Below are 24997 nucleotides of genomic sequence, written 5' to 3' on the forward strand. Positions count from 1 at the left end.
TTTTCAATTGACAACGTTTACTGACTTGCGTCGAAGTTGAGCTTAAGAGCCCATAAAGAGAATTGAAAAAATACCCTAGAAAAGGTCTCTTAATCCAATTAGGTCTTTAAGAAATAATTCAAGAAACAAAAATTGCTCACCTTCGTGTAACAAGGATGACATAGAATTTTAGTTCAAGAATATGTGGTGATCGCGATGAGGCCTCCGACCGAGAAAATGAGACGATGAATGTAGCATCATAATCTGGTACATTACGCTGCTCATGCATACTCCTAAAGGCCACATTAGTCAACGTCCTTACAAGAATGTATTCAGTTTCTCCATTGGCGTCAAGAGGAGACATCCGTAAGACTTTGAAGCCGTAATTCCGTTCGTGGTCCAAAATATAGTCGTATAGTTGGCGTGCAGCGAGCGATGGTTCGTCGAATATTAATGTCCCTATGGTTATAAATAGATTAAACAAGCAGAAATTATAAATAAACTTTTTCAAAAGTATGTTAAGCTGGGAAGTTTACGGACTAAATTTTTATCATTATTATTATGGCAAATAGACAAAAAACAAACAAATTTGTTTATTAGCGTTCAAATGATTATAAATAAATAATATTATAATTCAGTTACATTCAATTATACTTATGAAATTATTAATAAATATGTAAAATTAGGAAGTTTATGGGCTCTTTTTTTTATTGTTATATAGATGACAAACCAACAAAAAAAAGAAATCTTTTTGCTGATCATATTGGGTTTGTGGAATAACAGTGCGATTAATACTATAAATTTTTCTTAAATTCAACCAAAAAATAAGCTGTGTTTTGAACTACGTAAAACTTGCGAATATACAACATTCTTGGCTTTCCCATTGTCTGTGCATATACAAAGCCTTATGTACTTATAATGACGTCATATGCAAACGCTCTTTTTACAAACAAACAAACAAACATGCATACACACAGAACGTTTTTATATAGATAGATAGATAGATAGATACAATACAAATTAACTGCGTAAAACTTGCGAATATACAACATTCTTCGCTGTCCAATTGTCGCTGCATATAAATAGATTGTCAGGTTTACCGACCCTCGAACATGCAACGTACAATTGTCCATGGGAAAAACAATCAGTATTAAGATCTATACCACTTTTTTCTAATGATTGACCTTGAGCTTTGTTGATGGTGATTGCAAATGCTAATCGAATTGGGAATTGCAATCTTTTAAATTGAAAAGACAGATCCGTTGGAATCATGGGAATGCGAGGAATAAGAACAGCCTCGCCCTCAAAAGGCCCTGTCAAGATTGTGGCCTCTATTACGTTTTCCATTGTTTTTTTTACGGCAAGTCGCGTGCCATTGCAAAGCTTTGGTGGGTTGATATTTCTTAACAGTATTATTGGTACGCGTATTTTTAGTTGTAGCACGTGTGGTGGAAACCCTGAAAGATCCACGGAATTTAAAAATTCAAATGGATTTGCGTCTAACTCACTGGACTATCTGTCTTGGCTTTTTCTACAATTAGCCGTGGCTTGATGCCCACAACTACTTGATTTCAGTTCAAAATCAACAGACTCGGTGGAGGCGTACTTGTTTAGTCATCTAAATAGATTGAAATCTTTTTGAAACGCAAAATGTTATTGAAACTGAAATCATATTTATACAATCTTAATAAGGACTTATGCCAGATTTGCCTCTCACTCACTCGACTATCTGTCTTCGCCTTTTTTACATTTAGCCATGGCTTGATGCCCATAACTACTTGATTTAAATTCAAAATCATCAGATTCGGTCGAGGTGTAATTGAAGAGAAAGCCAAGGCAGATAGTCCGATTGTTCGATCCGATTTGCCCTCGACCTCGGCAAATCTGGCATAAGCCCTTATAAGGATCGTATAAAAATGATTTCAGTTTATTTCTTAATAGATAGGTCTATCTATCATCCGTCCATGCGTCATTCCTAGGGCAGAAGTAAGGTAGATAGTCATATAACCTAAGATAGGTGCGTGACAGACGTCTTAAACATAAATAATTGTTCGATTCGATTTGTCCTTGACCTTGGCAAATTTGGCATAAGCCCTTATTAGGATTGTTTAAAAATGATGTCAGTTTATTTGTTAATAGATAGGTCTGTCTATCATCCGTCCATGCGTCATTCCTAGGGCAGAACTAAGGTAGATAGTCATATAACCTAAGATAGGTGCGTGACAGACGTCTTAAACATAATACTGGGGGCTGTTATTTCTAAAGCTGTTGTTTCTTTCATTGCATATTTATATACTTGCATTTCCTTACTTAAGATTATTTTAGTTTAAGAGAATTACATAATAGATTATTCCAAAATTTAAGTAAACTATACTTTTTCCTCGAAAAAGTTATTGCAGTAAAAAAAATAGGTACGAATACACTCATTGAGCCTTGAGGAGCCTAGACCGTAGGCTAGACTAGCTCACTGGGTAATATGAGAGTGCTACTTAAAAGCATAACCCCATTTTGGTAGCATATATACTAAAATAGTGCATATTTTCAACACAGGAAATATGTTGGGTCTAAAATTATGTCAGGTCATATTTTGGCCTACATATCCTGGAATAATACACGGTCGTCACTTCTTTTATGAAACTATTACGCCCCTGCAAATGTACTCAGTGAAAATCAAGACCCAATAAAAGGGTTCTTAACCCCGTCTCACTTCAATTTAATAAGGGCTGTACGGATTTTAGACATTATGGAAGTTAGACATAAGTTTCCAAGGGTAAACCTCACTTTATTTTTCTTCATGTAATATTGGCTTTCCATTAGCAGTTATCATTGTAATCTTCTCCTTCAAACCAAAACCCTTTCCGAACCTGTAAGCGGGGATTCGACACTTGAAACATGAGCCTCGACGTCGGCTGACTGCCTCAAAGGCAAAAAGTCCATTCGTAAATTCTCCCAGGGGACTACTTATCGTTGAAACCTATTGAGAATTTGTGATTTGATTACGAAATTTGACTGAAAAGACAATGAAATTCTGTCGGCACAATTTTCAATCAAAGCAGGTTGCACCATAGAAAATTCGAAGAGCGGTCAAACTGAGACAAATGACATTTCTTTTGAGGTGATTTTGGACATTTTCCTATCAGGTATATTAGAACGTTTTTAGGGACAATGCTGCCCCGAATTTTAAAAGAAAATTCTGCTCCGTTCGATCGAAAACAATTGCACTTTCTAATGATAAAAGATTCTCTAAAAATAATTATATCTATTTCCGCCATAAAACAAGAGAAGTTTCAAGATTTTTCTAAGATTTCCAGGAAAGTAAGTGTCGGCTTTTATATTTCTGCCGTTTATTCAGATCGCTTATAATCCAAGCTCTAAAAGTTATGGCAAGACCACCCAATTAATTCTAAACAGTGTGACCACACAAACCAAAAAAGTTTATATTGGACGAGATAGAGCAATTCTATAAGGTATAGAATCCATTTTTAATGATATTGAAGTGAAAAAAGAGTGTTGTTCAGCATAAAGAAAGAAAACGACCAAAAATAGGGTTTTCAAAGGCCAAATGAAAATACTAAAGAAAACAGAAAAAGCGAATGTTTCGAGAGAACAACCGCCTCTCTTCTTCAGCACATACAAACAAATAAGATCAAGGAAAAAACCAAAAAACAAAAAAACAAGTGCGGAAAGTAAAACAAAGCCAATGAAAAAAACCGCCTTAAAAATTCATAAAATTCAATAAAAGACCAAAAATTAAAAGAATTAAAATCAAATATCTAACAACAATAAAGTGAGTTATTCACAATTTTCGTTTTTTTCTTGACATTATTATTTTGTTCGCACTGAAGCAGAGAGGCGGTTGTTCTCTCGAAATATTCGCTTTCTGTGTTTTCTTCAGTATTTTCATTCGGCCTTTAAAAACCCTATTTTTGGTCGTTTTCTTTGTTTTTGTTATGAAAGGCCATTGTGGTTTAAGAAATTATTCTAGTGTTGTTCAGCTTTAGCGTTACTAACACTGTTCACTGCATTCACAATATTATCCTAGAGTCAACACTATTATCCTTTTTACCGTTATTTCCAATTAAGACAAGCCAATACACCATATTCAAAAGCGACTTTAAAAACGCAATATCATATTCTTATCAAACAATTCCTGGTAATTAATAGCAAAACTTTAAATACGATAAATACATGAAAGGAAATTGATTTTAATAACGATATGCTTTTGTCATAAATTAGGGGATTTCACGTAGGGGAATTCCCCACGGGGAATTATTAACGATAAATACATGAAAGGAATTTGATTTTAATAACTATAAATTCCCCATGGGGAATTCCCCAGATTTCAGTTTCACTGTCTTTGGAACATCAAGAAATTCTTTTATTTATAACTGCTCTTTTTCTAGAGGATGACTTCTGTGGAAGAATCAGGCGAGATTATACCCTTATTCAAGGTCGTTAATGGTAAACAAGACTTTAGTTACGCGTTGAACATTGCAATTAGGATGGGTATTCCACAAGAATGCCTAGACCAAGTTAGAGAAGTAAGTTCTTATTTTAATGGTTGCTAAATGCGTTACACTTCTGTCACAAATTAGGGGATTTCACGTAGGGGAATTTCCCGCGGGGAATTAATAACGAATGAATTCTATGGAAGAATCAGGCGAGATTATACCTCTATTCAAGGTCACTGGTGGTAAGCAATACTTTGCAATCAGGATGGGTATCCCACAAGACTGTCTATACCAAGTTAGAGAAGTAAGTTCTTATTTTAATGGTTGCTAAATTCGTGACACTTCTGTCATAAATTAGGGGATTTCACGCGGGAGAATTCCCCGCGGGGAATTAATAAAGATAAATATATGAAAGGAATTTGATGTTAATGCTGATTCCAAATGTGCAAGATTCACTGATTTTAAATTTATCAATAAAAGGTTATTAGCATTAGCAATTTACATACTTTTAAGGAAGAGATTTTTCCACAAAAATGTGGTGAAAATTACTCAGTTCATATCATGTCTAAGAGACCTAGATCAGTAGTTTCAAGTCATTAGCTGTAAATATACACAACTTCGCTTTTTTATAAGAAGGGGTCAAGCATGCGTATTTATTTTTTTTCAGGGGCAAACGCTTCGATAAAGTGATTCGTGGAACATTAGGAATGATATGATTCATCCAAAACTTTAAAGTTGTAGTACCCTTTTTAGACAAAAAGTGCTGTCAGCGAAGCACCAGCAAAAAATTAGCTTAAAGAGTAAAGTGTGAGAGAGAAAATAGCACCCTCAAAAGGAAAATCTGTATACCTTAAGTTTCAATATCGCTCGATATATTTTTTTTTAATTTAATCTCAGAAAGGTTCGGTGCTAATCCAATGTAACTTAAACTCTAGAATTTAATATCGGGCTGCTTCCTGTATTAGAATTTAAGTGACGAGCGAGATCATATCACAGCAATGAGGCTGTTTTTGTGCTGTAATTTCTGCAATTTTGAGCAGTAAAACAACAATTTTAGCCCGAATAGATATAAGCAACGTATTTAGCCACTGCAATCTAAATTGTTATTTTTAAGTTGAATGCCAAGTAATTTTTACAGAAGAAATGAACAACCATGTCCTTAACTTTACCAAATCAAAATTAGTCAAAATTTGGCACCGGATCTGATAAATAAAAAGAAGAACCGTCACAATTAAGTAATTCCTAAAACAAATACAAATTATACAAAGGCAATCAATTAAGAAAGGTTAAATCTATGTAATGAAAAATAGAATTTTACTCTATTAAATGATAGAGAATATCTGATATTTTCAGGAATCGCATAATTTAAAAATTCTTAACTTTGCAATTTTTCAATGCCTCAAGTGTTTTTTTTTTTTTTTTTTTTTTTTTTTTTTTTTTTTTTTTTTTTTTTTTTTTTTTTTTTTTTTTTTTTTTTTTTTTTACTAGTCTGTCAAGAACAAAATTATGCACCTGCATAAACTAGATTTCTTGCAAAGTTTGGACCTTAGTCCATTTTTCATTAGGATTAGCCAACATTTTTATTTCATTTTTCATTAGGATTAGCCAACCTTTTTTAGTTCATTTTTCATTAGGATTAGCCAGCTTATCTGTCAAGAACAAAATTATGTACCTGTATTAACTGAACTCCTTGCAAAGTTTGGTCCTTAGTTCATTTTTCATTAGGATTAGCCAACATTTTTGTGTTCATTTTTCATTAGGATTAGCAAACTTTTTTAGTTTATTTTTCACAAGGATTAGCCAACTCGTCTGTCAAGAGCAAAATTATGTACCTACATAAACTAGATTCCTTGCAAAGTTCGGTCCTTAGTTCATTTTTCATTAGGATTAGCCAACATTTTTAAGTTGACTTTTCATTTGGATTAGCCAACTTTTTTGGTTCATTTTTCAATAGGATTAGCCAACTTGTCTGTCAAGAACAAAATTATGTACCTGCATAAACTAGATTCCTTGCAAAGTTTGGTCCTTAGTTCATTTTTCATTAGGATTAGCCAACATTTTTATAGTTCATTTTGTATTAGGATTAGCCAACTTTTTTAGTTCATTTTTCACTAGGATTATCCAGCTCTTCTGTCAAGAACAAAATTATGTACCTGAATAAACTAGATTTCTTGCAAAGTTTGGCCCTTAGTTCATTTTTCATTAGGATTAGCCAACATTTTTAGTCTATTTTTCGTTAGGATTAGCCAAAATTTTTTAGTTCATTTTTTATTAAGATTAGACAACTTGGCAGTCAAGAACAAATTATGTACCTGCATAAACTAGATTCCTTGCAAAGTTTGGTCCTTTGTTATAGTACTTGGTGAAGTCATCCAAAAAGCTTATGAGATGATATCCCTGTTTGATAGGAGACTGTTTTCCGTTGGCATACATTTGAACACATCGCAGATGATAATCATACGCGAAAGAATGAACATGAAGCAGCACTTTTATCTGGTCACATTCATCAGCAAACTTCTGAAAAACCTAAAAAAAAAACATTGCGTCACAAATACTTTCATAATATACTCCGTTATCTCATCAACACGGTACACTGTTAGCTAAGATTACAGTGCTAAGAAAACACAATACAAATTATATAATAATAATAAGAAAGTAAATAGAAAGTGAAAGCTAATTCGATGGAATGTCAACGAGAAGATGAAAAGGTTTGACCAGTAGAAAAAGTCAATAGAGGATGTTAAATATATCACGAAGGAATTGTTTGTTTCTTTAAGAGAATTAAATTAAAAAAAACAAGTTTTTTCAACTGAAAGTAAGGAGTAGTAGCCTATTAAAACTTGAAACGGACATAAATTATTCTGTATATGAGGGAGCTTTCTTTGTTCAGCCCTAGCTTCTTGCGCTCTTTATGGAGACTCTCTTCCCAAGAAAAATTATTCCCATAAATATTGCTCCGTAGAAAATCCCCCCTTCGAAAATCTTCGTATGTTTCCCAATACCAAAGACAATTTGTAAATGAACTTTTTCTTGGCTTGCTAAGAAAAACTTTAAAAAACACGTTACGTGACATATACTTTCATAATATAGTCCGTTATCTCATCAACGGGGTACACTGATATCTGTTTAGGGTTGTAATCTATCTTTCTCTCTCCCTCTCGTGCCATCCATCCATTTCTTACTCTCTATATTGTCTTTATTCCATATAACTCGGTCTCTCTCGCGCGAAAGGCTGCAGTATCACTTTTATTTCATCACAATAATCAGAGAGCTTCTGTAAAAAAAAAATAAAAAAAAAAAAAATAAATAAAAAAAAAATAAAAATCTATGTTACATCGCAGAAGTTTCTCCCATATAGCTCAATCGGTCATATATAGAGTACTCTGTTGGCTGTTGGCTGCTTGAGGTATCCCACTCTCTCTTTATCTATCTGCCTCTCTTTTTTCTTTCAAGCCTCCTCCTCTTCTCGATCCCCCCCCCCTTAGTCTCTGCTGCAAAATAATAGAGAATTACTTTGATTGCATCACACACTCTTCAAAAATCTTAAAAAGTGACGCGGTATAGGTTATATGCTTCCCAAAGGTGAGATGCTCAATAAAGAAGTTTTGAGATATCGTCGTATATGACAAATCAGTAAATATAAAAAGAATAAATAGGAAACAACATTGACATAAATTCCATAAAGCTCTCCACTGTTGGGAAAATAGACAGGTTCAAATAGTGACACGTGAGATAAAAAATAACCGTGAAATAAAAATAAAAAAGTCTTGCTCATGATGTTTATGCTGATTTTAGACAATACTTATGAAGATTAGAAGTATTTTTACGTTAATCTAGTGTGAAACGACTTAATTAAATCTGAAAAATTATACTTAACCTAACTTCACTTCACGTAAGAAAATTATGCATATCCGCAGAATCCGCCAAAACGTCAGTCCGAGTTCGCAGAGATGTACCTATGTACCTGTTATGTTTTTACTAGCCAGACAAAGATTTCGGTTGGGTTCAAAACCACCTACGACCATTAGATTTGGAAGAGAGCTTCGAAGCTGATGCCAAGTTCATCTTCACAATCTAACCCAATCGATGTTGCTGCATGGGAAAAAGATTTTTCCTCGCTTTTCTCCGATGATTCTCCCCAAGTTGAAGCTACCATTAAACATGAAAACGTGTTCTCCTTCGCCATATGTCAAAACCTGACCACCGGAAGAATTTTGTCGTTTTTACACCTTCAGCTGTCCAGACCCAAAATTGTCTAATGAAACCTGTTAAAGCCCCAGAATAGATGGGGTAAAAACTGAGCACCTTCCATCTACCATCCTATTTCTTATACAATATGTATCACTGTTATTTCTGGTTGTAAATATTTTCCAACTGCGCCTTTGAATGTTACCTGTGTCTTAAAGAAGGGCAAAACCCGAAGGTTTGTAAATCGCACTAACCAATTACCATTTACTCCACTATGGGTAAGCTTTTTGAATAGCTGATTTACCAAGATATCAACACAAGGTGTGACCACGGAGACAACCAGTTAGGACTCTGTGAATGGTAGGGTGCGCGCACGCAACTTTTCGGCTATTTTAGCCCGCTTTCGGATGCTAAAAAAGGATCATTATGTGTGTGCATTCAACATTTCAAAGGCGTTCGATTCCATTGTTAGTTCACAGACTATTCTTTCCCTGTTGAGAAGTAGAATAAACCCTTTTCTCATCGGTCTCTTACAGAATTGGTATGATAATGCCTCCATATGGGTGCACCTGGGAAGCCAGGAGCCCCATCACTAATTGGAAAGGTGTAAAACAAGGCTCTGTGCTTATTCCAGGTCTTTTTAATAATGCCATCCGAAACGTTACTAAAAATATCCCTCCGTTCCTGATCGATCCCTACATTCATGCCAGATGCCTCTGTAGCGCGGATGACATTATTCTGCTATCAGATGATCTCTAAGTTCTCCAAGATGTAGTTGACATAGTCTGCTTAGGTTTTTCACACTATTTGAGCGGAAGAGAATTGGATCTCTATTCTTCAATTTTTGCAAATACCTTCTGCAGTTGCCACTTTAGACTCGCAACCGGTATATCTAAAGTAAATATGGCGATTTTGATTAGGAGTCGTAATGTATTCGCTGCCGCTACGTACTAACATGGTCAAACTTTTAGTCAATTAAAATTCATGAAGTATGCGACACTGTAAAGTTCACGTATTGGATATTTTCTACTACTACTACTACTACTACTAACTCACTGTAGCACCAAGCTGCCTGGGGCCAACACAGCTACGCACGCTCCTCCTCCAACCTAATCTATTTAAGGACTCCCTCTTTACACCTTCCCAGGAAGTTCCTATTTCCTTCAAATCTTTATTTATGACATCCTCCCAACCCAGACGAGGACGACCTGCTTTCCGTGTAGCACCAGACAGTTGGCCAAAAAGGACACTCTTCGGCAATCTGTCATCCTTCATCCACAGAACGTGGCCTAGCCATCTCAACCTTTCTTTCATTATAGCCCTAGAAAGCGGGATTGAACCACATATTTCATACAACCTACTGCTCGAAATACGGTAAGTTAGCCGGTTACCCACAACAATTGGACATTTTGCAAACTAAGAAACTCCCATGTAAGCAATATCGCCATCTTTCTAGTTACGTAAGTAGATTTTATCAGTGAAGCACCTACTCTAAAGGCTAGAGTGTCCAACTCCTATAAGCATGGGCTTTATAGCAGGGTGGAAAACTCAATTATTAACAGAACTGAACACCAATAATGGAATGCATCTGACACATCATCAATAAAATTTTCCTAAAATATATTTGCCCACTGAATATAAAATTCCCAGAAATTGTTTGGTAAAACGTGGTGTTGACTTTAAATAAAGATAGCGTGATTTATAATCAACTAAAATTCGTTACGTATACAATATTATAATGTTTACGCATTGGACGTTTTGACAGATTCTAATCTAAAAAAATTATCACCTTTATATTATTCAAAGTCGATACTACACGAACCACCTACCGGTCCCAGCCAAAAAAATACAACCAGACATGAGGACAAAATGATATAAAATCTGAATTATACACCGGTATTTTCTAAATAAATTTTGCCAATATAACTATCAGTGTTACAATTTTAGGGCGTTTTGCGGTACTTTTTCTTCCGAAGCGTTGGCAACACTGCCTTTATAGCATGAAGTCCTATTAAAGCAGGGTGGAAAACTCAATTATTGATAAAACTGTACACCAATGATGGGATACATCTGTCACATCATCAATTAGCATTTTTTACAATATAATTTTCCATTGAATATAAAATCCCCAGAAACTGTTTGATAAAACCTGGCATTGGCTTTAAATGAAGATAGTGTGATTTATGGTCAACTAAGATTCGTTACGTATACAATATCATAATGTTTACGCATGGACGTTTTGAAAATTTATAGATTCTAATCTAAAAACATATTACTTAAAGTCGATACTACACGTACCACCTACCAGTCCCAGCCTAAAAATACCACCGAATATGGCAAAAAATAATATTAAATCTGAATTGTGCACCGGTATTTTCAAAATAAATTTTGCCAATATAGCGCCGCTGGAACCGTAGAATGACGATAAAAGTACCTTACTTATATAGGAAATATACAGAAAATACAACTCACAGTGAAGTTTACAAATAGCCGGCTTCCTTTGAAACGACTAGATTCAAATATTATAAGTTTAGTTGAAAAGTATTTTTTCAAATATTTTCAAAATAAATTAAAATATATATATATATATATATATATATATATATATATATATATATATATATATATATATATATATATATATATATATATATATATATATATATATATATATAAAATCTGAATCGTACACCGATATTTTCAAAATAAATTTTGCCCATAGGATAGCACCGCTGGAACGGTAAAATGATGATAAGAGGTACCTTACTTGTATAGAAAATATACAGAAAATACTACTCACATTGAAGTTTACAAATGGCCGACTTCCTTTGAAACGACTCGATTCAAATATTATAAGTTTAGTTGAAAAGAATGGGGACTTGACTTCAATCTCACAAATGATGATTCCAGCTTGTAAGGATTTCTTGAGGTATATTGGCCCTCCGCCAACTTTTCCTTTGGACCTTCCAGGCTTTGAAGATTCCACTTTGTCAGAGACGCGAGAAGATATTACATCCCCAAAACTAAAAGGAAAATTATGGATATCTTAAAACTAAATAAACTAAACGAAACTAAAAGAAAAGCGAAAATTTATGTGACATTTAACCAATATTAGTGCTTTGAATTTCTTTTTTTGTTATTACTTTCCAATAGAAAAATCACATATTTTGCAAATAATACTAATAGCATAGCCTAAGTAAAGAACAAAACGGACACGATGTATTATTTATTTATTTTTTCAAAAAGGAACTTCGTATAAAAGGAGTTATCGTAGAAATTTCGAAAGGGGCTCATTCGATAGAAAATTGAAAGTTCTAGAGCTCTTTTAAGACTTAAAAGTGACTGGCCGGCAACGACCCCCCTAACATGCACCTTTTTCCACAAAAAAGATTTTTTTCCACAAAACTTTGAGACAACCATCTTCTTCAGCATAGTTGAAAGGTCCAATAACTATGTAACTGGGGATGACACCCTCCCCCTACAGCCCTTGGGGCAAGATATGAAAGTTTTACCCACCGCAAACGGGTATGACCGGAGTCTCAACGGTAGCATTTCAGGCTTCTTTTGTGCCCGGGAGCTAATATTGATTATCCCCCCCCTTCTGTCTCCCATAAAATTTTCTAGCCTAATTTTAACAAAATTTTCATTTTTTTTAATAGAATTATTTTCAATTTATTAACTAATTGATAACTTGTTTTTTGATGTATTATTCAAATTATTTAGCTATTACTAATTGTTTTAGATTAATTAGTTCGATTATTATTATTTAGTTTATATTATAGATTAATGAATAATTTATTAATCATTTTCATTTTCATTTATTTACTGCGCCCTCTATTTTATTAATAAATCTTCAAAAATTACAAAGTATTAGTAGTAGTAGTAATAGACAGGTTTAATAGCAAAAACTTGGCAGCTATCGCTGATTTGCGCTTTTTTGTACAACATATTCAAAATCAAACTAAAACTATAAACATTAGCTCTTATTGTACATATCGACGAAAACCGGGACGAAAGAATTACCATATCGGTTTGTTCTTGCTTTAATGGGAACTAACTTATCTTGCTTTCTCGTTCTTGATCATAGAGGTTGAACAGGTATAATGTCACGGTGCTGAGATTTAGAAAGCAAGAACTTTTCAAAACTCAGTATCAGAGTTTCGCACCGGTTTTGGAGTGACGGCAGTCCTAGCACTTCCAGAGCCTTTTCGTAGGGGATTTCACGGCGGCCCAAGATGATCGATTCTTCTGAACCGATTCGCTTCTGAACCGATTCAAACTCCTGATAAAGATACACTGTTCTAAGTGCTGAGGGCACCCAAACAGGGCACGCATATTTCAGAATGGGGCAGGCGTACGTTAGGTATGCATATTCAATACTGTCTGTGTTCGCACTGAACCTACGCATTCCGTTTAAAGTCTGTAGGCTAGCGTTTGCACTTTTAACGACGTTTTCGATATGTGCGGCAAAGCTGAAGTCATTGGAGAAAGTAACTCCAAGGATCTTCATACTGTTTGTTAGAGGGAATAGAACCTTTGGTTCCATAACATCCCTTTTTAGCGAGTCAAAGCGTGCTACCTTCCACTTGTTCCAATTAATCTCAAGATTTAGCTCCGCGCACTCTTTTGTGATAAAACTGAAAAAATTTGAACTGAATTGTGGCGTCACAACTGCTGGTGTGGCACTTCACGCCACGCCAACGCCTAGTTGGTGGGGGCGCTTCACGTCCCCATGTTTTTAACTACGTAAAACTTGCGAATATACAAAATTCTTCGCTGTCCCATTGTCTGTGCATATACAAAGCCTTATATACTTATAAAAAAATGTTATTTCTGGTCGAAGGGTCCGAAAAGTATGTCTATGAGTTTATATCTTTTGGTTTATGATTAATTTTGTCTTTTTATGTCTTGTTTATGTCTTTTGATGATTAATTATGTTTATGTATTTCGATGGTTTCCCTAAATGTTTAGGGAAAATGCTTTAACACCCAAAGTTGAAGGTATAGCGCCGAATGGTTGATGATGGATTTTTAAATAAAAAAAAAAATCAAAAAAAATCTAGGTTCTAAGGACTTTATATATTTTACCTTTTGCTTGGTGGCCTCTGTTGAATATCCATACGCGTAAATCCCAGTACATGCTCTAAGTAATAGACATAGTCTTGAACGAATGCAACACATAAGGTGTCGTGCCATTTATCATCCGTCATTCGTCGGCCAGCTGCGCCACATTCACTTTGAGAGCCAGAACTGGCACGGGAACGCTGCAAAGAGAAAAGCTTCCAAGTCCAATAGATTTTACAAGTGTAATATAATTTACCTATTGGCGACTTAATTCCTACTAAAAACTAATTGCAGCGTTTAGCTACCAAGAGCCAGTCTGTGTTGCCAGATTGGGCTATTTTCCACCGATTGGGCTATTAAATTTTCAGCTTCGCAGGACAAGTCACTAAAGACCGCGAGGCAATTTTTAAACAATGTAACAAATCTCGCTACTTTTGGGCTAGGCACATGTATTAAACTTGGTACACAGTGATACAATACAGATCTTGCCGTCAACAATTATGTTTTTTGGTTTGCTTAAAATAGCTGAAATTTTTTGAAGGGATCAGCGAAAAGACAACAGATGTATGCTGTAGAAAACCCAGCTTACTAGGTAGGAGCTACATGTTGGCGCAGTCAAAGCGATGTCGCTGTTAAAATCTTTAGGAAAATTGGCAACTGGACCCCTGTTTCCCTGATTGAAAAGTCTTGAATACCAAAATCAGTTTTTTATGAGCTTTCAAGTCCGATGGATTTTACAATTGTAATGTACTTTACTTGTTGACGACACAATTGCTACTAAAACTCATCGCAGCATTTGGCTACCTGGGGCAGACACACTGGGAAATACTCCTGTTCCGCCACCCAGAGATGGAACTTAAACTTACGACCTTAATTAAAGAGAAGAAGCACTCAGACACACTCATGGTTTCGCAATAGGAATTTGTCCGCTTATTTAATTATTTCCCTTAAATCAAGGAGTACATAAAATACGTAAACGAAATTGCAAAAAAAAATGCTTCAACAAACCAAACATGAAATTAAAAATGTAAAATAGACTTAAATAAATAGCTAAACAAAATAGCTTATTTAAATTCTGGAAAAAGGGAAAAAGTTATGCACAGAGAGAATATTCTCAGACTTAAAATAAAAATTATCTACCTTAATCACAGTTAATTCCAATGACTCTTTAATTTTAAATCTTGAAACCAAATAAGTTTTCCTTAAACAAATTGGATTAAGAGACGCTTTAAATTTTTAGGCAGCTTACCGTTTCAGAGGGAGACTGAGTGAACTAAATAAAAGATAATTCCAAACCTATAGTTGAAAAGCAGCTGCTAATCTAGGTAAACTATATTCCAGAGGAAGGTCCCGAGCCCTCCCCCTTTGAGTCAATGGGCCAATTTATTATGTTTCTCAAGAGAGATATAAATTTATAAACTGTCTTTTAATTTGAATATTTTTTTTTGCAACGTAAAAAGTCTAATGAATATTCGTAATGTCGAAAATTTGTTTAATGAGTCAAATTTTGTAGACAACGTTCTACATTTCGTTTTTGAACTAGGACAAACATCTTGCCTTTTAATGTGTTTAGAAAACAGCAGCACCCAATACAATCTTTTAAATGAATCCTTAAATGCTTGACCCAGTCAATTCCAGTCCAGTTGTAAGTTCCAGCTTAACTACCGAAAAATGTTTGAGATGCCTGCTTCGTATATTTATTCTTTACTTATTTTTTTTAGACATCGTATTTTGTCTCTTAATCCCTTTTATTAAAGCAGATCTTGATTTGTTTTAACAGATCTCGTAGTAATATTCGTCCAAAATTATAATTCACTGCCTTTGTCAATATTAAATTAGATGACAAAACTTAGATTCCAATTTCTTGGGTCGATAGATTAGCCAAACAGATAACTGGATTTATTCGGATAAACGGATAATGGATAAACGGATTAGGATTTATAGATTCGTTTCTAAAACTTAAGGGAGAATAATTCTGTGTTTTTAAAAAAAATTCGTAAGTATTGAAAATAATCTTGGAAATACATAAAAAGGAAAAAAATACGTACAACTAAGTAGTCACGTAGGGAGCCAGTGTAGTCATTGCCTGTATTTTAAAACATAATCATCCAAAGATTAAAAACTAACAACACTTATAGGCCACTCTTTAATAAGTTAGCCATCATGCAAAGACGTCATGAAAGGATTCCTTGTAGCTGCCACTTGTATTTTCATACAAACTCAGACAAACGATCAAAATCAAAATACTCACAGGCCCTTGTTCAATAAGTTCGTCAGCATACAAAGTGGCCAAGTAGGGATCGCGTGTAGCTGCCACCTGCATTCTCCATTTTGGAAGAAACAAAAATGGGGTATAACAATAGTGAATGACTCTCCCATGTAATAGCAGGCTTTGAATAACATCTTCCGATACAGTTAAATCCGTAGTGATAGCAGATTTCCAGAGAGCTTCAACCCTTTGGAAAATTTCTAAAAGAATAAAAACTGGCAAATTAGTGGCATTCATTCATCAACTTAGTTAAAATGAAGGGGAATCCTCATAAAATATTGAAAATACTGCCCAAAATGCACTTTTTGTATTGCAAGAAAGTCGCTTTTAAGAAAATATTGCATATAATATTGCTCAATTATTAGGATTTTGCCATCTTGTCTATTTTCCAGAGTTCAGAGTTCATTTATTCAACCAAAAATAAAGAAACATCCTATTCCCAGCGTAAGGCTCAATGGCCGGGTGTACAGTGAGAGAAAAAGAGAACAAAAATACAATAGGATTGAAAAAATAATAACATAAAAAAAGAACGATAAACTGTTATCCAGTCAACACAAACCATACACCAAGCTACAGAGAAATACCATGGTAAAAAACATTACCAGCACACGGTTCCAGTATGGTCCATGAAAAGTTCCCCAATAAGGGGCATAAAAAAGGAAAGCAAATGAAAAGTAATTACTCGAAAGTCATTTTTTTTTTGCAATTTGTTTTAGCTAGACCTATCCCCATGACACTTTTTAACTAACTTAGGCAGAGTATTCCAGGTAACATGTCAGAGGATTGAACTCCAACTGACGGAGTGAATGGGGTAGAAATGTTACCTGAATTACACAGATGATTTGAAGATTGATCAAACAGTTCGTGGTAATGAACTGTAGTAAGGAGCGACCCGGCTCAATAGTAAACGGAACTCTAAAAAATAGAATTTTGATGCTAATAGATACATCAAGAGAATCGAATTTTTATGCTGATTTTAAATATATAAGTTTCATCAAATTTAGTCTTACTTATCAAAAGCTACGAGCCAGAGAAAATTTGCCTCATTTGGGAGAATAGAGGGAAACACCCCCTTAACAGTCATATAATCTTAACAGAAGTCACACCATCACATTCAGCGTATCCGAGAGCCTTACTGTACAATTTTTCAAGCTCCTATCTACAAAAATGTAGAATTTCGTATTTTTGCCAGAAGACCGATCACGGGTGCGTGTTTATTTGTTTGTTTTTTGTTGTTGGTGTTTTATTTTCCAGGGGTGATCGATCAACCCAGTGGTCCTAGAATGTTGCGAGAGGGCTCATTCTAACGGAAATTAAAGGTTCTAGTGGCGTTTTTAACTGACTAAAAAAATTGGAGGGCACCTAGACCCCTTCCCACGCTCATTCTTTCCCAAAGTCAACAGATCAAAATTTTGAGATAGCCATTTTGTTTGCATAGTCAAAACACCTAATAGCATTGTCTTTGGGGACAGCTTACTCCCTCACAGTCCTTGGGGGAGGGGCTGCAAGTTACAAACTTTGACCAATGTTTAAATATAGTAATGGTTATAGGGAAGTGTACAGACATTTTCGGGGGAATTTTTTCCTGGTCGGGGAGGGGAGTACGTGGGAGGATTTTTCCACGGAGGAATTTGTCATAGGAGAAGAGAATTTCCATGAAGGGATACAGGATTTCCTAGCATTATTTAAAACAAAAAACAGTGAAAAAATAGATACGAAAAAGTTTTTTCAACTGAAAGTAAGGAGCAGCATTAAAACAAAACGAACAGAAACTATTACGCATATGAGGGATTCATCCCCTCCTAAATACCTGCTATTTACTCTAAAGTATTTTTAGTAATTTCGACTATTTATTCTACGGCCTTTGTGATTCAGGGGTCATTCTTAAAGAATTGGGACAAAATTTAAGCTTTAGTGTAAAGAGCAAGGTATTAAAAATTAGGCAAACCGCCTCATGTACGTAATAAAAAAATTACATATGTTAATTTGTAGGTTACGTATATTTTTTACAAATAAAAACGTTCGTAAAAATTTAAAAGTTCTAGTTGCATTTTTAAATGGCCAAAAGATCAAAGGTCAACTAGGCCTCCTCCCCCACTCCTTTTTTCTCAAAATCGTCCGATTAAAACTAAGAGAAAGCCATTTAGCAAAAAAAAAAATTAATATGCAAATTTCGGTTTAAGCATTCATGTACGAAGAGCTAAAATCAAAACATGCATTTATTCAAAAGCGTTCAGAAATTAAATAAAAAAAATGTTTTTTAACTGGAAGTAAGGAGCGACATTAAAACTTAAAACGAACAGAAATTAATCCGTGTATGAAAGGGATTGTTGTCTCCTCAACGCCCCTCTCTTTACGCTAAAGTTTTTTTACTGTTTTAAAAAGTAGATTTAAGAGAAAGAGTTAAACTTTAGCGTAAAGAGCGAATCTTGGTCGAAAGTTTCAAATCGGTATATTTACATAAATTCTAATCTGGAACATACTAGGAACTGTAGCAAATCACTATTTTGCGTTTTTTTTATTAATTAGTTTCTTGCATGATTTATTCGATTGAATTGCTCTCGTTCATTCAATGCTCTGGTTACAGTAAGCCGCATTTAAGACTTCAGTGTGGATTTATATGAAAATATTATTTCAAGAACTGTTGGATATTTAGTAATACGTATTGATATTTGGATATTAGTACACTATTAATATGCAATGGGATGTTAAAGGATCAATACTAGCTGCAGATTTAAGCAAATTCTTGAAGTCGTAAAAGAAAATGGTAATAAATTAGAGAATTTATGCAATCAATTAGGTACTCTTACTACAAGGGTCGTTAATCTGGATGAAGAACATTTGTTTCTTAAAAATAAGATGGTTAATAGTGAATCGAAAATTGGAAAAATTGAAAATGAAACGTCCTGCCTCAATTTGCAATTAAAAACTTGTATCGATGAATTAATAAAGTTAAGAAGAAAAAATGAAGATTCAATGTGTCAGATTGTGAAATTGGAAGCCGGCAAGTCAGAAAATAATGTCATCACGTGGAATGCAGTTTGCGAGGATATTGATAACGCTAAGACTTCATTCCCAGAAGTTGTTCGCCATTGATTAGAATTGCCTGAAGTAAATTTTACAGTCTCGTAAAACGACAGAAACCGTAAATTCTTAAAGGTGAAACTAAATAAAAAAGACGACAAGTTTTCTATTATAAAAAATGCCAGAAAGCTTAAGGACAAGACATTTCATGGAAATAATAGCAAGTTGTTTATTAGTGATGATGTACCAGCCGAAATTCGTAAAATACGTAAGCTGATTTTAGTGAAACGGGATAAATTACGGAAGATTCCTAGATATGAGGCACGGATATCAAAGGGGATTCAGACAAACTTGTTTGTGAAAAGAGCTTGTGGCTCAATTACAAAATATTCATTTAGTTAAAGCATACAAGAGGTTGACGACTTTCCGAACGTCCGAAGACATATACATCATAGTTTTCCCAGTGATGCTTCAGTGGAATAGATCATATCGTCTAATAGTAAAGCGCCCTGTTAGCCTCAGGCGGCTTGGTGCTGCAGTGAGTTATTAGTAGTAATAGTATACTAGTAGGAAACGTTGAATCATGTTTTGTCTTGATTTATTTGTTTTTTATTGATCTAATTTTTTTTACTGCTTGTTTTGAAGCACATAGAGGTCTTTATGAATCGCGGTAGAATATTGAAAGAATTTGTCTTAGAATGAAGAAATTTCTCTTTTCTTTTCTTAGTTGTTTCTGCGTGTGTTACCTTTCATTTTTGCTTGTTGGGCGCATGGGTCGTGGTGTGGTAATTTTTGACATGGTGGTAATATTTGATAATGGATAGAGATAATGACGGAATTCTATCATTAAGGTTAAAAAAATTTGAGCTAGATTCCGTTTTGTTTCATTCAGTTTTCCATAAGATTGTAGCTAGTGATAATGAAGATAATAGAAGCATATTAAATATACCAAAAAATCAATATTTATTTTTGAATGGATTGAAAAAGAAAAATTCTAGAACAAGGAGGATATCGTTTTGGAATTGCCGGGGCTGGAAGATTGCAAAGGATACAATTGACACTTTTCTATCGACATCTGATACGGACATATTCAGTTTATGCAAAACTTTTTTAGATGAGTTTTCAATTGAAAGTATTCATGTTGAAGGTTATCAATTGTTTCATGTTGGGAGGAGTATGCAAAAGAAAGGTGGTATTGGTGTTTTAATTAAAAGTTACATACCAGCCCGTGCAAGACTAGGTTTTTTGCCAATGAATATATTAATGCTATTTGAACCTTGTGTTGTTGAATTTTTTTTTCCAAATAATGAGAAGATTCTAATCGCAGTTATTTACCGTAGTCCGTCAGCTAGTCAGGTAGAATTTAGGAATTATTTTGAAAAATTCTTGGATAAATTAGCTAGTCTTAATACTTCTTATCTAGTTATGGAAGATTTTAATATTGACTTAATGAACCTTGTTTTTGCTAATCAGAATAGACTGGATAGTAGCACTTTGAAGTTTTTAGAATGTCCGCCATATCATGGATTACTGTTAGTACAGGTCATTCCTGATGATTAATCTGATCACTGCATACTTATGGCTGAATTTTCGCTAATTTCCCGTATAATGAAAAAAAGTCAACAAAGCGAAGAGACTTTGGGGGAAAAAATTGTAAAAATTAAAAGAAGAACTTGGTGACTTAGGGTGGAGTTCATTAATTGATGAAATGGATCCAAATCAATCCTTAGATAACTTTTATAATATATTGACTGAAAATATTGATGAATTTGCCCGTATAGGAATTTGAAAGGAAAGAGGTATACACCAAGAAAACTAAGGGTAAATGCATCGCTTTTGAGGTCTATAAAAAAAAAAAAAACGTTTATATTAAATTAAAATGAAGTATCCTACTGAAAGAAATATAATAGGTTTTAAAAACTATAAGAATCTGTTAGTAAGGATTCTTAGAGAAAATGAAAAGGTGTCATGAAAAGTCATTTAACAATAAAGATTCTCCCTGAAAAACCTGCAATTTAATTAAGGATAAAACTGGAAAAAATAAAAAGTTATCACATCTTGAGGTATTAATTAATATAAATGGTGTAGAAGTTAGAGGACCGCAAGATGTTACTATGTTTAGTGATTATTTTGCTAGTGTTGGTCAATCAATTGTTTCAGCAGGAATAGATTTGTCCCCTTGCAGGTCGCATAAAGAATATTTACCCCCAAATGAATGTACAAGCATATTTCTGGCCCCTGTTAGTTTTTTAGACTTCACATTATCCACAATATAAAAAACGGTGATTCAGCGGGACATGATAAACTATCAACAAATTTGTTAAAGAGCATTGCCGAAGTTATTTTTGACCCACTTATACACATTTTCAATTTGAGTATCAATTCAGGTACATTTCTTAGTAGATGGGAAATTGGCCGAGTAATTCTGTTGTATAAACAAGGTGATAAATCTGATGTAAGTAATTTTATCGCCATTATCTAAAGTGTTTGAAAAACTTTTAAAAGAAAGGATTTCTAGCAATTTGGATAAAATAAATTTCTTTACCAATTATCAATGGATTTATGGCAGACCGTTCGACAGAACCGGCAGTTGTAGCTTTTTTATTAGAAATAAATGATTGTTTAGGTGATGATTTCCATGTGGCTACTGTTTTCTATGATGTAAAAAAGCATTTGACACTTTAAATCATGAAATCCTTCTTGACAAAATGATAGATTCCGACATAAGAGGGAAAGGATTGCAAATTATTAAATCATACCTGTGTGGACGGAAAATCACAGTAGATGTCGGTGGAAAAATGACTAATTTAAAAAGACTTACTGGTATTGGTGTCCCCCAAGGCTCAGTATTAGGTCCACTTTTATTTTTGATTTATATTAATGATATTCAACGAGGTTTGCATGAGAATATTAGCCATGCAATTATATTTGCAGATGATACAGCTACAACAGTTAAAGCTAGGGGTTCATCGACATTGATCTAAAATCTGACTATAAGTCTTACCTCGGTTAATCGATGATTTGTTTCCAATAATCTAGTACCGAATTTAAAAAAAAAACTAATTTTATGGTTTTTGGTCGTTCAAAACGTGCCAATCGAGAGATTTCTTGTCAGGAGCTTCAGGTTGGTGATCAAAAAATTTGTAGGGGTCCAATCCTATCGCTATTTAGGAGTTTTTATTGGTCCCCTTTTGTCATTTCAGAATCATATTGAGTATTTAATATTAAAACTTACTCAAAATATTGGGTCGATGTATTGTGTGAAGAGTATTTTTCCTTTTACCATTTTAAAAATAATTTACCACTCTCTGATTGCTTTTTATTTGAATTAATGCTCTGTTGTATATCTTAATATATTTTGGAAGCATATAAAGCCCTTACAGGTACTACAAAATAGGGCAATAAGAATACTTGGAAATTTTTTACATCAACCTTTAAAACTTGCAAATGTTTCGGAAACTAAAACGTTATTCCTTTTCTTAAATTTGTTACATTGAAATGATATACGAGCATTAAAGGTTTGCATATGACATTTTCAAATCCAAAATTCTAAAAATTATTTCTATGATAAATCTCTGTTAATTTTACTTCCTCGTTCGGAATGTCAGAGGTCTGGGATATACATACTTCCTTTTGTAAGTTCTGAAAGGTCAAGGCTAAAATATTTATTATTCACCATTGATGATGGAAAATTAAATTATTTGATCTTCTTCTTTGTGAGTTTTGTTTTTGTGTCCCTGTGTTTGGGATGGCCTCGCACGCCCCTCCTGCCCGATATTTATTTATTTACTTATCCTTGTTACTTTCCTTTTATGACCTTTTTTCCTATTTTGTTTGTTTTTTGCCGTGTTAAATTTTGGTATCACTATTATGATGAGATGTTGATGTTTTTGTACTGTCCCAGCCTTAGGAGCACTGCTCTCCGTTGGGGCATAATCTTGTTTTTGTATTTTTTAAGTTGAATAAAGAAAAATTTTAAGTTTAATTTGAATCATACGCTTAAAGGCTATAGCGTGAAAAATCACTAGTTTTATAACAAAAATCAATATAAATCACTAGCTAGAATAAAAACAATAGGCAACAACAACCCGACAAAACATGTAAAACCAGTTTGACAACACATACGACGTCATTCTTGAAATGGATGGTAATTTCAGAGCACGGTACAATCTGAAAAAAAAATCACAAAACTATGGTCAGGGTGCCTTTGTTGTGTTTCGGCTCAAAAACAATGACATCGGAATTCAAAGCCAGACAAAACTGGTTTGCTAATTTATTTGACGTCAGCCAGGAAGCAGAGAGTACTTTTGAAGTAGTGCACAGTCTGTCAGCTTCTACCATCAGCTGTCATAAAGATACGAATCATTGTTTGGTGACAAAACAATTATTTTATATAAATTCAATAGCTTATTCAACGATTAATGTTTTGATTTAACAATTACCTGAATGAAAAAAAATAATCCCAACAGGTATATACGCACGAGGCCTTTGGAATCATCTCTCCCCGCCCTCTCAAGATGTCCAAAACTTTCGTACAAATAAGGGATCTTTGGGGGCTTTCAAATCGCTTTGGAAACAAGTTACTTTGAGATTTTATAATTTCCATAGATTACCAAGAGAGCTCAATTTAAATTTAGATGGTAGCGATGTAGAAAAATGTTCAGCAATATTTAATGGTGATAATTAAGAGACTCACGATACCCTTTTAAAAGCAGAATACTAGAATAAAAGGGTATTACAAAATACCTGACATATCTTCAGCCTTTGTTTCCAACATCTGTGTTCCAAACCTTCTCACAGGATCCGGATCGTTTTTATAGGACGTCTTCCATAACAAATTCGGTGGTTGTCGGTCTCTATATGCTTCGAGGCGATGTCGAAATTGATATCGTTTATCGCTAGGGAAATCACGAGCAGTAGGGAGCTGGGCTCGAACTAAGGTCTCGGGATCACACTGATTATAAGGGTTTTGTGGATCTCTTCTTACGGTTAAAGGTAGGTTATGGAAAATCCCAAGTTTTTGCTCCACTAAAGAAATAAATAGGAACCAACGAGTATTTTCCCATTTCAAAAGTTTTCTTGTTTCTGGGAATAAATCTTTGGATACGTTGTATGCATACAGTATAAACTGAAAATAATAAATAAATATCTAAACATCTAAAATCTAAACAGTCAATCCTATAAAAACCAAGAAAATATGTTGACACAAAAATTGCATGCCACAGAAACGGAATACCTAAAATAAACAAACAAAAAGAAGATAGGAGTTTAAAAAATACTTTTATGTAAAAAATTTGGATCAAAAATTAAATTAGTCATACCGATAAATGCCAAGACGAGTGACTATGCCTAACTTCAAAGAATGTTGCTATCAATAATGAATTTATAGTACTAGCTAGCACCAAAAAAAAGGTGTTATAAAGTTCCAACCTCCATCCATCCTTACTCCGAAGGCTTAAAAGACCTTTTTTTAAGACAAAGATAGATTTACTAGACAGTTCAACTATAAAATCAAATAGACCATCATATAGCCCCCGCAAGGTGGCTATTGATGCAAATACAGGCAGAAAGAAAAATGTTGGAGGGGGGGGGGGTATAACCACCAAAACCAGTCTATCACTCGAGAGGTACGGTAACATATATAGTCAGGCTGAGGGATTTTTAATAGTCCAGAACCCAGAATCGTTTTATCGCCCGAAAAATATGATATTATTTATAGTCAAGCTGAGAAAATACGACTATTATCAGTCCTGGATGCACAATTGGCCTATGTCACTCAAGAGGTGCTATAAAATTCATAGTCAGGCTATGGGATTATTAAAAGTAAAGGAAACAGAATCATTCTATGTCGCTCAACAGGTATGACAGTATTTACAGTTAGTCTGACGGATTATTAACAGTCCATGACGCAGAATCCGCTTATGTCGCTAACGAGGGGCAATAGTGTTCCATGACACAGAATGTCACCCAAGGGGTGAAAACATTTATAGTCAGGCTGAGGGATTATTAAAAGTTAATGATTA

At 34.2% G+C, this 24997-nt stretch overlaps 1 protein-coding gene across 1 annotated transcript in view; it reads right to left on the reverse strand.

Moving 5' to 3' along the window:
• The window catches only part of LOC136037578 (KICSTOR complex protein SZT2-like), an 89341-nt gene that overhangs the window by 16756 nt on the left and 47588 nt on the right, over window positions 1–24997 (reverse strand). The window contains exons 12-17 of the mRNA XM_065720299.1: window positions 23721–24102; window positions 15933–16150; window positions 13706–13881; window positions 11419–11641; window positions 6743–6956; window positions 141–438 (exon numbers count right to left, since the gene is read on the reverse strand). Coding sequence (XP_065576371.1) covers window positions 141–438; window positions 6743–6956; window positions 11419–11641; window positions 13706–13881; window positions 15933–16150; window positions 23721–24102 — 1511 coding nt within the window. The remainder of the gene's footprint in view (window positions 1–140; window positions 439–6742; window positions 6957–11418; window positions 11642–13705; window positions 13882–15932; window positions 16151–23720; window positions 24103–24997) is intronic.

This window comes from Artemia franciscana, chromosome 17, assembly GCF_032884065.1.
Source record: "Artemia franciscana chromosome 17, ASM3288406v1, whole genome shotgun sequence".
Classification (NCBI taxonomy): domain Eukaryota; kingdom Metazoa; phylum Arthropoda; class Branchiopoda; order Anostraca; family Artemiidae; genus Artemia; species Artemia franciscana.